Source organism: Halichoerus grypus, chromosome 8, assembly GCF_964656455.1.
Source record: "Halichoerus grypus chromosome 8, mHalGry1.hap1.1, whole genome shotgun sequence".
Lineage (NCBI taxonomy): Eukaryota > Metazoa > Chordata > Mammalia > Carnivora > Phocidae > Halichoerus > Halichoerus grypus.
This window is the reverse complement of record NC_135719.1, coordinates 35,138,638-35,154,195: the sequence shown is the minus strand read 5'-3', so window position 1 is coordinate 35,154,195 and position 15,558 is coordinate 35,138,638. Positions and strand designations below refer to the sequence as shown.

General features: G+C 36.5%; 1 protein-coding gene across 4 annotated transcripts in view; it reads left to right on the top strand.

The window, feature by feature from the left end:
• The window catches only part of TUBGCP5 (tubulin gamma complex component 5), a 106,263-nt gene extending 91,025 nt beyond the window's left edge, over positions 1-15,238 (top strand). For 2 of the 4 annotated variants that reach the window (XM_078079022.1, XM_078079021.1), the window contains exons 16-22: positions 978-1,062; positions 1,170-1,290; positions 1,775-1,950; positions 3,094-3,219; positions 3,841-3,929; positions 11,938-12,038; positions 13,012-15,238. In XM_078079022.1, the coding sequence (XP_077935148.1) occupies positions 978-1,062; positions 1,170-1,290; positions 1,775-1,950; positions 3,094-3,219; positions 3,841-3,929; positions 11,938-12,038; positions 13,012-13,058 (745 nt within the window). In that variant the 3' untranslated portion in view covers positions 13,059-15,238. The remainder of the gene's footprint in view (positions 1-977; positions 1,063-1,169; positions 1,291-1,774; positions 1,951-3,093; positions 3,220-3,840; positions 3,930-11,937; positions 12,039-13,011) is intronic. The other 2 variants (XM_078079020.1, XM_036118859.2) reach the window with 1 other exon arrangement.
• The last annotated feature ends 320 nt before the right edge of the window (positions 15,239-15,558 follow it).

Genomic DNA, 15,558 nt, shown 5'->3' with positions numbered 1-15,558 from the left:
CCTGCTTGGCCTGGATTAGTGCAGCACCTTGTGTCTGCTCTGGGATTTTCTCTGGGCTATGAGCCCCTAGACGGGGAGAAGTGATTGACTTTCTTTCACCTGCTTGGCCTGATGACTGACAAATAAGGTATTCAGTAAGTGCCTGCTAAGTACTCAGTGGATGCACATAATTTACAAGCTAAAAAAAATTCTGACTAATGCCTGTGACATGGAATGAATTGGCTAACTTATAAGTCACACACTGCTTTCCATCTCTGGTTGTAAGGCTGCCTCCCCACCTCTGTGTTACACTTAAACCTTACGTGGTCTGCATCCTGGTTTCATCACTTGATGCCTCTGTGATTGTGGGAGAATTACATCATTTCCCAGTCCACTGACAGGACTACTCTGAGGGTTAAATGAGTAAGGGCAGTTGAGTGTCCATGTGGTGCCTGGTGCAAGAACATTTCCATGCACATTTGTTGCTTTCTATTGAGAGTCACATTCAAACCAGTGTTAAGAAAGAGTGGGTGAAGCAGTGTGTATACACCTTTGCTTTAGAAGCAGACCCCACTGCTATTGATGGACTTGCACACACACTCTCCAGGGCAAAGAGAGCAGTCTCCCTCCACTGCCCTCAGCAGAGGGTCTATCTTCTGAGCCTGTTGCCTGAATTTTATCAGAATTAAGCAGCCAGCCTATTACCATTATATCTTCTTCCCTGAGTTCTACTTTTTTCCTAACTTACTACATATAAGTGTCTCTTTTCTTTCATAGCTAAACCCATTATTTAAAAACTTTACCCTCTTACTTGTAAAACCAAATTCCTATTCTGGAATATATGCTACAAAACCTTTATCGAAATACTTGCATTCCCTTTATGAAATATGTCTTCTTTAAAATATGATGTAAATGTTAAAATGCTAATGGTTTTTTAAAGAGTATTTTTATTTGAGCATAGTACTTTCACAAACTAAAACTGAAATTTCTTTATATAGTCTGTCTATATCTTATGAAAATGTTGACACAACCAAGAAGAAACTCCCTGTTCATATCTTAGATGGTCTGACCCTGAGCTATAAGGTATGTGCTGATACATTTTTTAAGAACATTGTTTTCTATTAAAATTACAACATGCAAGTAATACGTAGGTTACTTTCTACTCTAATTTTCTATTTTTGTTTTCATAGATCCCATGGCCTGTGGATATTGTTATAAGTTTGGAATGTCAAAAAATTTATAATCAGGTGTTCCTTCTCTTATTGCAAATAAAGTGGGCAAAATATAGTCTGGATGTTTTACTATTTGGTGGTAAGATTTGTTTTCAACAGATAAATTATAATTGAATTTTAGCCCTGAACTAAAGAAGTGGCTGATCTTTGGTCATTTTTATGTATACACAAGTGCCCAAATAACAAGTATTTATAGCAAAAGTTTTACAGTTGTCAAAATTAACTTCCCTGAATGAAATACCAGGGAATTGTACTGCAGTCAGTCTGAAATATAACAGCTTGATGAGGAATTTAGCCAGAATAAATATTCTTAAATTATGCAAAAAAAAAATTTCATGACACAGTATTTGGACTTGGCATTTATGTTTTAATGATGGTGATAAGGGGAACTTTTCACTGCTTTACCTTCCAGAGACACTGAAAGCAGGGTCCCTAATGTGCCTCCTGTAGAGTGCCCTTTGCAGGTTGATAACCACATCAGAAGTCCCACCCCTGTACAGTGGCACGGGTGGGATTTGAGTAGATGTTCTTCCCACCGACTCTGCTCTTTCAATCTTGTACAGAACTAGCTAATACTGCTGGAAAACCACAACTCAGAGAAGGACTTTCATGTGAACAAGACACAACTCAGTTTGGACCGCAGAAGGAACCAATAAGACAGCAGATTCATCGTATGTTCCTCTTGAGAGTAAAGCTCATGCACTTTGTGAACAGCTTACACAACTACATCATGACCAGGGTTTGTGTCTGGATTACTTCTGATATATTTATAAGAGCCCACAAAATACTTGTAGACTATAAATGTGAAAAAATGTGAAAATAGCACATATAAAATATTTGATCATAAATATTGGCAGTGGGGGGAAATGTTTTTTTAAACATGCCAGAGCACGTGTATCCAGAGACTCCTGTCCCTCCTGTCCAGCAGCCTCTTGAGATGGGCGTACCCAGAGCTTCTCTTCTGGAATTGCCTTCAGAACTTGCAGTATAGACTTTTAAACTTTATCAGTGGTGACAGATCTGTCCCTGGAAAATGGCTTCAAATTTTCATAACAGCCAAAAATCTGTCAGGCTAGTGTGATGTGTAAGGAGGAAGATGCAGCCGGATTATATATTTTTTCTTAGAAACAAGAAGCAACTCATTATGAAGTAAATGAAACTGCTTTTCTTATACATCTTAAAACCAGATCTAGAGGAAGTCTGGAAGAGGAGTTCAGATATTTGAACAATAGCAGTATTCTTGGAAGACAGTACTCATTTGGGATTTAAAATGGTTGCTTTAAAAAAAACTCATTTGTATACAAGTTCTAAAACTCATTTTATTTGGAAGAAGTGAGCCTTTAAAGCCTGTGTTTTAGACATGATGCATATGGCAGAGGTGCTTTCTGCTTACCATGCATTGGCTTTCAGAGGCAGCCTTAAACCCTTAATTATTAAGAGTAAATGGTAGGAAGTTAAGTTTTTGCTTGTTTCTTGTTTTCTAGTTAAAGTATGTCTATGCTCCTTTTAAAGAAAGATCATTATAAAAATATTGGAACTTATAAAAACATATAAGTTCAATTTACCTGATAATTTAAAAAAAAAAAAAACCAATGCATTTTGTATGTGATTTGATGTACTTGCCCCTCCCCATCAGGAACAGTCTGTTGGTCCAAAGTAAGGCATTCATTTACTGTGCAAATGGATTTCCTAAAGAACTGGCCCCACCATTATTCTAGGATAAGAATGTCAGCCTTTCAAGCAGGTACTTTGTAAATTTTACAGATGTAATTACTGAAGAAAGAATTTGAGAGGAGTAGAAGAGGTTGGTAAAAAGTTTTGTGTCTAGCATTCAAGTCCTCAAAGAAGTCTGCTGATTAAACTTCTCATCTTTCTCTTCAAGATTCTTCACAGTACAGGGCTGGAGTTTCAACATCAAGTCGAGGAAGCCAAGGATTTAGATCAGTTGATTAAGATTCATTACAGATACTTGTCAACCATCCATGATCGATGTTTGCTGAGAGAAAAGGTATGTGAGAGGTCATCTGCAGATTTGGCCACTGAAGCAGGAGTGAAGCTGGCCAAGGGAGGTTGTTTCTCTACTTCTAGATTTTATACTTACTAAGCAAAATATTCTATAGGGAATGACCAAATCAAATAAAGTTACAAATTTGTGCCATATTACTAGAAATTATATCTAAGAGAAATAGATGAGAACTGTATTATGATCGTCTGCACCCTGCACTGCTCTGGGATTCAATTGGAAAATTATGTCTGCAGTTGTGGAATAATAGTGCTTTAGTCAGGAAGTGCATCCAGCTTAGTGAGAATATATGGGATTAAGTCAGTTTGCAGCCATTGGATTACTTCCTCCCTTTTGTTGGTGAATTCAAATAACCATCCTAGGAAATGGTGACTTGCTCTGTTGGTCAGACTTTGCTGCTAATACTCCCTATATCACAGTGCATTAGATGGGTGGCCTGATTCCAAGTGCACTTATTCACAGCCTAGCACCTTTCCATATTATATTGAAGGCTGTCATTGCATTGATGAACTTTTTTGTGACTCAGGTAGATTAAATAAAAGTGTTGGTGTCAGTGTCCAAACATAGTTACAGAGCCTGTATTCTGTCTGTGGCTTTAATCTCCAGGTCAGTTTTGTGAAAGAAGCCATCATGAAGGTATTGAATTTGGCTCTCATGTTTGCAGATGGTTGGCAAGCAGGTCTGGGGGCATGGCAGTAAGTATGTAGCTTGTGGAACCTCTGCATTGTGACCATTTCAGCTTCCCTTTTAAAACTGGCTTTATGAATGACTGCTTTTCTGTGAGGGCTCACTGAAGAGTGGGGGGCACAAACTTTCAGCTCTGGGCTAGAGAGTGGGGCGCCGCCATTTTCATCCTCCCCCCCCCCCACCCCCCCATTGGTACTGAAAGCCATCAGGGAGCAAAACAGCACCACAAAGTGGAATCCGGAGCCACTAACACTGAGCTTAGCCCCCTGACAAGGAAGGTGCAATTTCACCACCACAAGGGCACCAGAGAATCAGCGCAACAGGCCCCTCCCCCAGAAGACCAGCAGGAACAACCAACGAGCACCAAATTTACCTATCATACAGAACTGCAAAACTTTGGCTCTTGGGGAAAACAGTATATAGCATTTGCGGTTGTTTTATTATTATTTAGTCTTTCAGTTTTATTTTTTCTCTATTTTCTTATTTTTTCAATTTTTTTTAAATATACATATATATATATTATATATATATTTGCTTTCTATTCATTGTATATTTTATATACTTTATTTTATATATATATATATATAAATAATATATATATATATATTTTATATATATATATATATATATATGTTTTCCTTTCTTTCCTATTTTGAAATCTAGTTTCTTTTAACAAGCAGAGCAAAATAAACCCAGAATCTAGTATTTTGTTTTGTTCAGTTCATTGTGGTTTGATTTTTTATTTTGTCTTGATTTTGTTTTCTTCTGGTTTGTTATTTTTTTCTGTTGTTCCTGTTGGTATTGTTGTCTTTTCTCTTTTTTCTATTCTTTTCTGGACATAATGACCGGATGGAGAAATTCACCATGAAAGAAAGAACAGGGGGTAGCACTCAATGCCAGGGATTTAAATATGGATACAACTAAGATGTCTGAACTAGAATTTAAAGTGATTATACAGATACTGCCTGGGCTTGAAAAAACCATAGAAGACACTACAAAATCCCTTACTGGAGAAATAAAAACTAAAATCTAATCAGGACAAAATAAAAAATGATATTACTGAGTTGCAGTCAAAAATGGAGGCTCTAACGAGGATGAATGAGGCAGGGGAGAGAGTCAATGATACAGGAGACAAAATGATGGAAAATAAAGAAGCTGAAAAGAAGAAAGACAACTCCTGGATCACAAAGGAAGACTGCAAGAAATTAGCGATTCCATAAAGCAAAATAATATCTGGATAATAGGGGTCCCAGAAAATGAAGAGAGAGAGGGGCAGAAGATTTATTTGAACAAACTATAGCTGAGAACTTCCCTAATCTGGGGAAGGAAACAAACATTCAAATCCAGAAAACACAGAGAGCCCCACCCTCAAAATCAATAAAAATAGGTCAACCCCTCGACATATAATAGTGAAGCCTGCAAATTTCAGAAATAAAGAGAGACTCCTGAAAGCCACTCGGGACAAGAGGTCCTGAACCTCCAAGGGTAGAACCATAAGGCTGTCAGCAAACCTGGCCACAGAGACCTGGCAGTCCAGAAAGGACTGGCATGATATATTGAAGGTGCTAAATGGGAAAAATATGCTGCCAAGAATACTTTATCCAGCAAGGCTGTCATTCAGAATAGAAGGAGAGATAAAGAGTTTCCAGGAAAACAAAAACCAAAGGAATTTTTGAACACTAAACCAGCCCTGCAAGAAATATTAAAGGGAATCCTTTGAGCAAAGAGAGAGCCCAAAAGTAATGAAGACCAAAAAGTAACAGAGGCAATCTACAGGAACAGTGACTTTACAAGTAATACAATGACACTAAATTCATATCTTTCAATAATTACTCTGAATGTAAATGGGCTAAATGCTCCAATCAAAAGACATAGGATATCAGAATGTATTAAGAAAAAAAAAAAAAAGACCCATCAATATGCTGCTTAAAAGACACTCATTTTAGATCCAGCAACACCTACAGATTGAAAGTGAGGGGGTGGAGAACCATTTATCATGCTAATGGGCATCAAAAAAAGCCAGAGTAGTCATCCCTAGACAAACTAGATTTTAAATCCAAGACTGTAATAAGAGATCAAGAAGGACACTATATCATAATTAAAGGGTCTATCCAACAGGAATATGGAACAGTTGTAAATATTTATGCCCCTAACATGGGAGCAGCCAAACATATAAACCAATTAATAACAAAATTAAAGAAACACATTGATAATAATATAATAGTAGGGGACTTTAACACCCCACTCACAGCAATGGGCAGATCATCTAAGCAGAAGATCAACAAGGAAACAAGGGCTTTGAAAGACATAATGGACCAATGGACTTCACAGATATATTCAGAGCATTTCATCCTAAAGCAACAGAATACACATTCATCTCAAGTACACATGGAACATTCTCCAGAATAGATCACATACTGGGTCACAAATCAGGTCTCAGCTGGTACCAAAAAATAGATTATGCCATGCCTATTTCAGACCACAATGCTTTAAAACTTGAATTCAATCACAAAAGAAAATTTGGAAGGAACACAAACACTTGGAGGTTAAAAGAATCCTACTAAGGAATGAATGGGTCAACCAGGAAATTAAAGAATTTAAAAAACACGTGGAAGGAAATGAAAATGAAAATATGACAGTTCAAAACCCTTGGGATACAGCAAAGCTGATTATAAGAGGGAAGTATATAGCAAGAAGTATATAGCAATACAAGCCTTCCTCAGGAAGCAAGGAAAGTCTCAAATACAGAACCTAACCTTAAACCTACAAGAGCTGGGAAAAGAACAGCAAATAAAGCCTAAATCCAGCAGGAGATGAGAAATAATAAAGATTAGAGCAGAAATCAATGACATAGAAATAAAAAAAATAGAACAGATAATGAAACTAGTAGCTGGTGCTTTGAAAGAATTAATAAGATCAATAAACCCCTAGTCAGATTATCAAAAAGAAAAGAGAAAGGACCCAAATCAATAAAATCATGAATGAAAGAGGAGAAATCAGAACCAACACCGAAAAAATAGAAACAATTATAAGAGAATATTATGAACAACTATATGGCAACAAATTGGGCCATCTGGAAGAAATGGGTGCATTCCCAGAAACTTGTAAACTACCAAAACTAAAACAGGAAAAATAGAAAACCTGAACAGACCCATAAACAGCAAAGAAATTGAAGCAGTAATCAAAAATCTCCCAACAAACAAGAGTCTGGGGCCAGATGGCCTCCCAGCAGAATTCTACCAAACATTTAAAGAATTAATACCTATTCTTCTGAAGCTGTTTGAAAAAAATAGAAATAGAAGGAAAACTTCCAGACTCACTCTATGAGGCCAGCATTACCTTGATCCCAAAACCAAAGACCCCACCAAAAACGAGAATTACAGACCAAATCTCTGATGAGGATGGATGCAAATATTCTCACCAAGATACTAGCTAATAGGATCCAACAATACATTAAAAAGATTATTCACCAGGACAAAGTGGGATTTATTCCTGGGCTGCAGGGGTTGTTCAACATCTGCAAATCAATCAAGGTGATAGACCACATTAATAAAAGAAAGGACAAGAACCATATGATCCTCTCAATTGATGCAGAAAAAGCATTTGACAAAGTACAACATCCTTTTTTGATGAAAACCCTCAAAAAGTAGGGATAGAGGAGATGGAACATTTCTCAACATACAAAAGACCCACATCAAATATCATCCTCAAGGGGGAAAAACTGAGAGCTTTTCCCCTAGGGTCAGGAACACGACAGGGATGTCCATTCTCACCACTGTTCAACATAATACTAGAAATCCTAGCAACAGCAATCAGACAACAAAGAGAAATAAAAAGCATCCAATCAGCAAAGAGGTCAAACTTTCATTCATTACAGATGACATGATAATCTATGTTGAAAACCTGAAAGACTCCACCCAGAAACTGCTAGGACTCATACAGGAATTCAGCAAAGTGGCAGGATATAAAATCAATGTACAGAAGTCAGTTGCATTTCTATACACCAACAATGAGACAGAAGAAAGAGAAATCAAGGAATCCATCCCATTTACAATAGCACCAAAACCATCAGATACCTAGGAATAAACCTAACCAAAGAGGTAAAGGGTCTGTACTCTGAAAGCTATAGAACACTTATGAAAGAAATGGAAAAACATTCCATGCTCATGGGTTGGAAGGACAAATTTTGTTAAAATTTCTGTGCTACCCAGAGCAATCTACACATTTAATGCAATTCCCTATCAAAATACCACCAGCATTTTTCACAGAGCTGGAACAAACAATCCTAAAATTCGTATGAAACCTAGGAAAGACCCTGAGTAGCCAAAGGAATGTTGAAAAAGAAAGCCAAAGCTGGAGGCATCACAATTCCGGACTCCACACTGTATTACAGACTGTAATCATCAAGACAGTATGGTACTGGCATAAAAACAGACACATAGATCAATGGAACAGAACAGAGAACCCAGAAATATACCCTCAACTGTATGGTCAACTAATCATCAACAAAGCAGGAAAGACTATCCAATGGGAAAAAGACAGTCTCTTCAACAAATGGTGTTGGGAATATTGGACAGCCACATGCAGAAGAATGAAACTGGACCACTTTCTTACACCATACACAAAAATAAACTCAAAATGGATGAAAGACCTAAATGTGAGACAGGAATCCATTAAAATCCTAGAGGAGAACACAGGCAGCAACCTCTTTGCCCTCAGCCACAGCAACTTCTTGCAAAACACATCTCCAAAGGCAAGGAAAACAAAAGTAAAAATGAACTATTGGGACTTCATCAAAATACAAAGCTTCTGCACAGCAAAGAAAACAGTCGACAAAACTAAAGGCAGCCTATGGAATGGGAGAAGATATTCACAAATGACATCAGATAAAGAGCTAGTATCCAAACTCTATAAAGAACTTATCAGGACACCTGGGTGGCTGTCAGTTAAGCATCTGCCTTCAGCTCAGATCATGATCCCAGGGTCCTGGGATGAAGTCCCACATCAGGCTCCTTGCTCAGCAGGGAGCCTGCTTCTCCCTCTGCCTGATCCCCCTGCTTGTGCTCTCTCTCTCTTTCCTGACAAATAAATAAAATCTTATTAAAAAAAAAAAAAGAACTTATCAAACTCAACACCCAAAAAAAAATCCAGTCAAGAAATGGGCAGAAGACATGAACAGCCTTTCTCCAAAGAAGACATACAAATCACCAACAGACACAGGAAAAAATGCTCAACATCACTCAGCATCAGGGAACTACAGATCAAAACCACAATGAGATACCACCTCACGCCAGGCAGAATGGCTAAAATTAACAACTCAGGAAAGAACAGATACTGGCAAGAATGTGGAGAAAGGGGAACACTCTAACATTGTTGGTGGGAGTGCAGACCGGTGCAGACACTGGAAAACAGTATGGAGGTTCCTCAAAAAGTTAAAATAGAGCTACCCTATGACCCAGCAATTGCACCACTACATATTTATCCATAGGGTACAAACATAGTGATTCGAAGGGGCACATGCACCCCAATGTTTCTGGCAGCAATGTCCACAGTAGCCAAAATATGTAAATAGCCCAGATGGCCAATGACATGAATGAGTAAAGAAGATGTGGTGTATGTATGTATGTGTACACACACACACACACACACACACACACACACACACAGTGGTATATTACTCAGCCATCAAAGAGAATGAAATCTTGCCATTTGCAATGACATGTGGATGGAACTAGAGGGGATTATGCTAAGTGAAATAAGTCAGTCAAAGAAAGACAAATACCATATGATTTCACTCATATGTGGAATTTAAGAATCAAACAGATGAACATAGGGGAAGGGAAGGAAAAATAAAATAAGAGGAAAACAGAGAGGGAGGCAAACCATAAGAAACTCTTAACTATAGGGAACAAACTGAGGGTTGCTGGAGGGGAGGTGGGTTTAGGGATGGGGTAACTGGGTGATGGGCATTAAGGAAAGCACTTGAAGGAGAGCAGTGAGTGTTATATGCAATTGAAGAATCACCAGTTCTACCACAGAAACTAATAATACAGGATACATTAATTAAATTGAATTTAAATTTAAAAAAAATTTTAAACTGGCTTTATTCTCGAAACCCTTTTTTGTAAAGTATATTCTGGGAGCCTTTTTACATCTTGGCAATATATTACATATCACTTATATTAAGGGAAGAGTTGAAATTTTTCACTTTAATAGGCAGCATTAAAAGTGTGCGGTTCTTTTATGAGTTGTAAAACAAGAAGAAATACCTGAAAATTTTAATTGGAACAAATAAATATTCTTAGATTGCATTCATGTTTACTTGTATAGGTTTTGTTAATTATGAACACTTTCAAACATACACACAAGTAGAACTGCATAACAAACTCTTGGTGCCCACCCCTATTCATAACTTGCTGAATTATTTTAAGGCAAATTCTGGATGTCTCGGTAGACTATTGTCCAGAATCATGTAGAAAGACAGATGCTGTGAAGTCAGAGGACAATTTTGGAGCCAGGAGCTTGCTCTTCATATCTAGAATACCATCCTGTACTGTTAACCTGAATGTACAGTTCAGTAGTTTGATCTTGTCTTGTTCATAAAATTAATGTAATGATAATGCCTCTGTTACTTCCCTAAAATAAAAGTGCAAGTCTGATTGACCAGACTGTTAGAATAATAGCTTGTACTTGTCAGTAAGGAGGTGAGAATTCATGATCGTGCTAATCAAAATTAAAATCTTAATCTATGGCTGTATCAGAATACTCTGAATGAAGATACTAAGTGTAGTTTAGAATTCTTAATGGCAGTATGAAAATAAAAGTCTTACTTGCTTTGTTAGAGCTGTCTCAAAGTATGTAAAGCGCATTTTTCTTTCCATATCACTGTGAGGTGGAGGAGAAAATAATAACACTGCTGCATATGCTTGCCTAAAATTGAATTGTTTCAGTTTCTTCAACAAGTAAATTGTGAGAAAAATAACAGGGAGTGAGGAGGACTTCAGAAGCATTATCAGCCATTATAATTTATGGAATTTAATTGACCCTGATTCAGACTTACAGCAGAAGAGTGAAAATTTTCAAAAGCAACATGAATTTTGAACACTGCTTATTTGATAATATTAAAAAATCACTGTTAAATATTTTCAAGCAAATAGTGTTGTGGCTATGTTTTAAAAGGAGTCTTTATCTTTAATGTATACACACTGAAATATTTATGACAGTAGGGCTATGATGTCTCAAATTAGCTTCTAAATATGGTGGGGCTGGGCTGTGCACAGGGCCTCTTGGCAGTAGATGACTGCTGAAGCTGGATGTGGGTGTGTGAGTGTCCTCTGTGCTCTCTCCTATGTATGTTCCATATTGCCCATAATAAAGTTTTTATTTTTTTAGGATTTTATTTTTATATAACTTATTTTATTTAAATTCAATTAGGTAACATATAGTGTATCATTTGTTTTAGATATAGAGTTCAATAATTCATCAGTTGCATACAACACCCAGTGCTCATTACACAAGTGTCCTCCTTAATGCCCATCACCCAGTTACCCCATCCCCCCACCCATCTCCCCTCCAGCAACCCTCAATTTGTTCTCTATAGTTAAGAGTCTCTTACAATTTGTCTCCCTCTCTGATTTCTTCTTATTTGATTTTTCCCTCTCATTTTTAAATAATTTTAAAATGTAGGGTTTTATATCTTTAATGTATTCTTTGTTTCAAAAAGAAGATATACAAATAAAAAATACAGAAATATGTAGTGGAAAAGGGAACATCCCCAGTCATCCCAGCTTCGGAACTCAGTATCATCCAAAAAGAGCAGTTTTATGTCCTAATGACTTTTTCCTTCAAATATTTGGAAAGCTTGTATTTTAAAGTGGGGCAGGAAATTTTATATTTCATAATCTTTAGACTTAGGACATTAAACTGAAGTACATCTGAAATTACTCCAAATATATTTTGTAGCCTACCCATTAACCCTTTATATACTTATTAATTGAAATGTACTTTCTTTCCTAGAATGGAATCTATAGAGAAAATGGAGTCTGATTTTAAAAACTGCCATATGTTTCTTGTAACCGTTTTAAACAAAGCTGTCTGCAGAGGATCCTTTCCCCATTGTGAGTATACCATGTTAAATTATTACTGCTTTTATATTTTCTTGTAGCTAAGTCTGCTGTTACTGTTTTGGTACTAATCTCATGAAGAATTAGAATTTTTCACCATTTCAAACCTGGAAAATCCTTCAGCAGTTGTGCCATACTTTGACTTGCTTTCTCAGAATTACAATGTGGTGAGTGAATATCAGATGTAAAACACTGAGACTAAAGATACTGCTTTTTAGTATATGATTTGTTACACCAGTGGATTTCTAGAACTATTATTAAATAAAGCAGATGGCAGAATAGATCTCAGTCATTCTTCACTATTCTTCACTATTATGTGTAGCTTTTGTAAAAGATAAGCATTATTTTGGGTTTTATTTATTTATTTATTTATTTATTTATTTATTTATTTATTATTGCAATTTCAAAAACTCCTGTATCCCTGTACATGTGTAACAGTTCAAAATACCACGTGAGGCAGACAGGTCTGTGGATTGAGTCACAGGGAGAAGATTTTTTAAGTGTGCAGGGTTAATCTCTTCCCTTTTTCTGCGTATTCTAATTGTGATGTACTAATTAAGAATACCTGAACATTTTAAAAAACACTATGTTAGAAATGTGTTAGAGGAAACATTGACTTATTTGTCCATTTTTGCATTGGATGATTGTTATGCGAATAGGATCCATTCATAGGTTAGAACATAGCATTTTGTTATGAACTGACTCCAGATTCTAAGACGTAGGGGACAGCTGTGATTTGTTCAGTGAAGTGCCAGATGTTTTGTTTTCAACATTAATCTGAAATACAAAATAAATCCTACTTTTTCAATTTGTATTTAATAAACCAATTATCATTTTTATTTACATTTAAAATAATCAATAATTAAAAATTGGAAAGTTATTAAATACTTTCAGTTCTGAAATAATTGAAGCCTTATTTTCAAATATTTAAACCTATTTTTTAACCTTATTTTTATTCTTTCCACAGTGGAATCTCTCGCACTGTCACTCATGGCTGGCATGGAACAAAGTTAAATATCTTTAATGTAGTAAATACCCAAGATTTGATCTTTATACATAAATAATTCCACCACATGCAGCTGAGAAACCAGAATCTCTGTTTTGGTTCATTTTAAAAACTGTTGTCTACTATCTAGACAAGTACATTTGTAGGTGTTTTCTTTGATATTATTGGATAGTATATAACGTTATGTGTATAAAATTATATCAGTAAAGCAAAATGTATATAAGCTGTTTATACTTATATTTCCTACTGTAAGATACATTTATGGTATTGATACCTTTAAATGTGACTTATATCATTTTTGGAAATGCAGTTAGTGGTATTAAAAAGAAAGCATTTTAAATTCTGGTCTCCTTTGCTTGATCACAGAAACTTTTATATAGTTTTTCTTTGTTTCTGTTTTCATTTTTTTAGGTCTTATTTAAATTCAAGTAGGTTAACATACACTGTCTTATTAATTTCAGGGGTAGAATTTAGTGATTCATCACTTGCATATAACACCCACTGCTCTACTCCAAGTGCTTTCCTTAATGCCCATCACCCAGTTACCCCATCCCTAAACCCACCTCCCCTCCAGCAACCCTCAGTTTGTTCCCTATAGTTAAGAGTTTCTTATGGTTTGCCTCCCTCTCTGTTTTCCTCTTATTTTATTTTCCTTCCCTTCCCCTATGTTCATCTGTTTTGATTCTTAAATTCCACATATGAGTGAAATCATATGGTATTTGTCTTTCTTTGACTGACTTATTTCACTTAGCATAATCCCCTCTAGTTCCATCCACATGTCATTGCAAATGGCAAGATTTCACTCTTTTTGATGGCTGAGTAATATACCACTCTGTGTGTGTGTGTGTGTGTGTGTGTGTGTGTGTGTGTGTGTGTGTGTATACACATACATACATACACCACATCTTCTTTACTCATTCATGTCATTGGCCATCTGGGCTATTTACATATTTTGGCTATTGTGGACATTGCTGCCAGAAACATTGGGGTGCATGTGCCCCTTCGAATCACTATGTTTGTACCCTTTGGATAAATACATAGTGGTGCAATTGCTGGGTCATAGGGTAGCTCTATTTTAACTTTTTGAGGAACCTCCATACTGTTTTCCAGAGTGTCTGCACCGGTCTGCACTCCCACCAACAATGTAAGAGTGTTCCCCTTTCTCCACATCCTTGCCAACATCTGTTCTTTCCTGAGTTGTGATTTTAGCCATTCTAACCAGCTCTTAGTTTCATTGATCTGTTCTACTGGTTTTTGTTGTTGTGTATATATATATTTTTTAAAGACTATTTATTTGACAGACACAGCGAGAGAGGGAACACAAGCAGGGGGAGTGGGAGAGGGAGAAGCAGGCTTCCTGCGGAGCAGGGAGCCCAATGTGGGGCTCGATCCCAGGACCCTGAGATCATGATCTGAGCCAAAGGCAGATGCTTAATGACTGAGCCACCTTTTTTTTAAAGATTTTATTTTATTTTTTTTAACATTTATTTATATATTTATTTGAGAGAGCACAGTGGGGAGGGGCAGAGAGAGAGGGAGAGAGAGTCTTAAGCAGACTCCTCACTGAGCACAAAGCCCAATGCAGGGCTCAACCTCAAGATCCTGAGATCACGACCTTAACTTAAACCAAGAGTCAGTCGCTTAACTGTGCCACCCAGGTGCACTTATATATAATTTATTTCTGCTCTATATTATTTTCCTTCTCCTGGCTTTAGGCTTTATTTGCTGTTCCTTTTCTAGCTCCTGAAGGTGTAAGGTTAGGTAGTGTTTGAGACTGTTCTTGTTTCTTGAGATGGGCATGTATTACAATATACTTACCTCTTAGGGCCACCTTTGCTGCACCCCAGAAGTTTTGGACTGTCATGTTTTCATTCTCATTTGCTTCCATGTATTTTTTTATTTCTTAATTTCCTGGTTTACCCATTCATTCATTAGTAAGTTCTTTAATCTTCATACATTTGTGGTCTTTCCAAATTTTTTCTTGTGGTTGACTTCAAGTTTCATAATGTTGTGAACTGAAAATATGCATGGTATAATCTTGATCTTTTTATACTTGGAGTCCTGATTTGTGACCCAGTATGTGATCTATTCTGGAGAATGTTCCATGTGCACTTGAAAAGAATGTGTTTTCCTCTGCTTTAGGATGAAATGTTCTGAATATATCTATTAAGTCCATCTGGTCCAGTGTGTCACTGAAAGCCATTGTTTCCTTGTTGATTTTCTAGATGATATGTCTATTGCTATGAGTGGGGTGTTAAAATCCTCTACTATTTCTGTATTATTATCAATGAGTTTCTTTATGTTTTTTATTAATTGATTTATATATTTGGGAGCACCCAAGTTGGAGCATAAATATTTATAATTATTAGATCTTCTTGTTGGATAGACCCCTTAATTATACTATAGTGCCCTTCTTCATCTCTTATTACAGTCTTTGGTTTAAAATGTAGTCTGTCTGTTATAAGTATGGCTACTCTGGCTTTCTTTTGATGGCCATTAGCATGATAA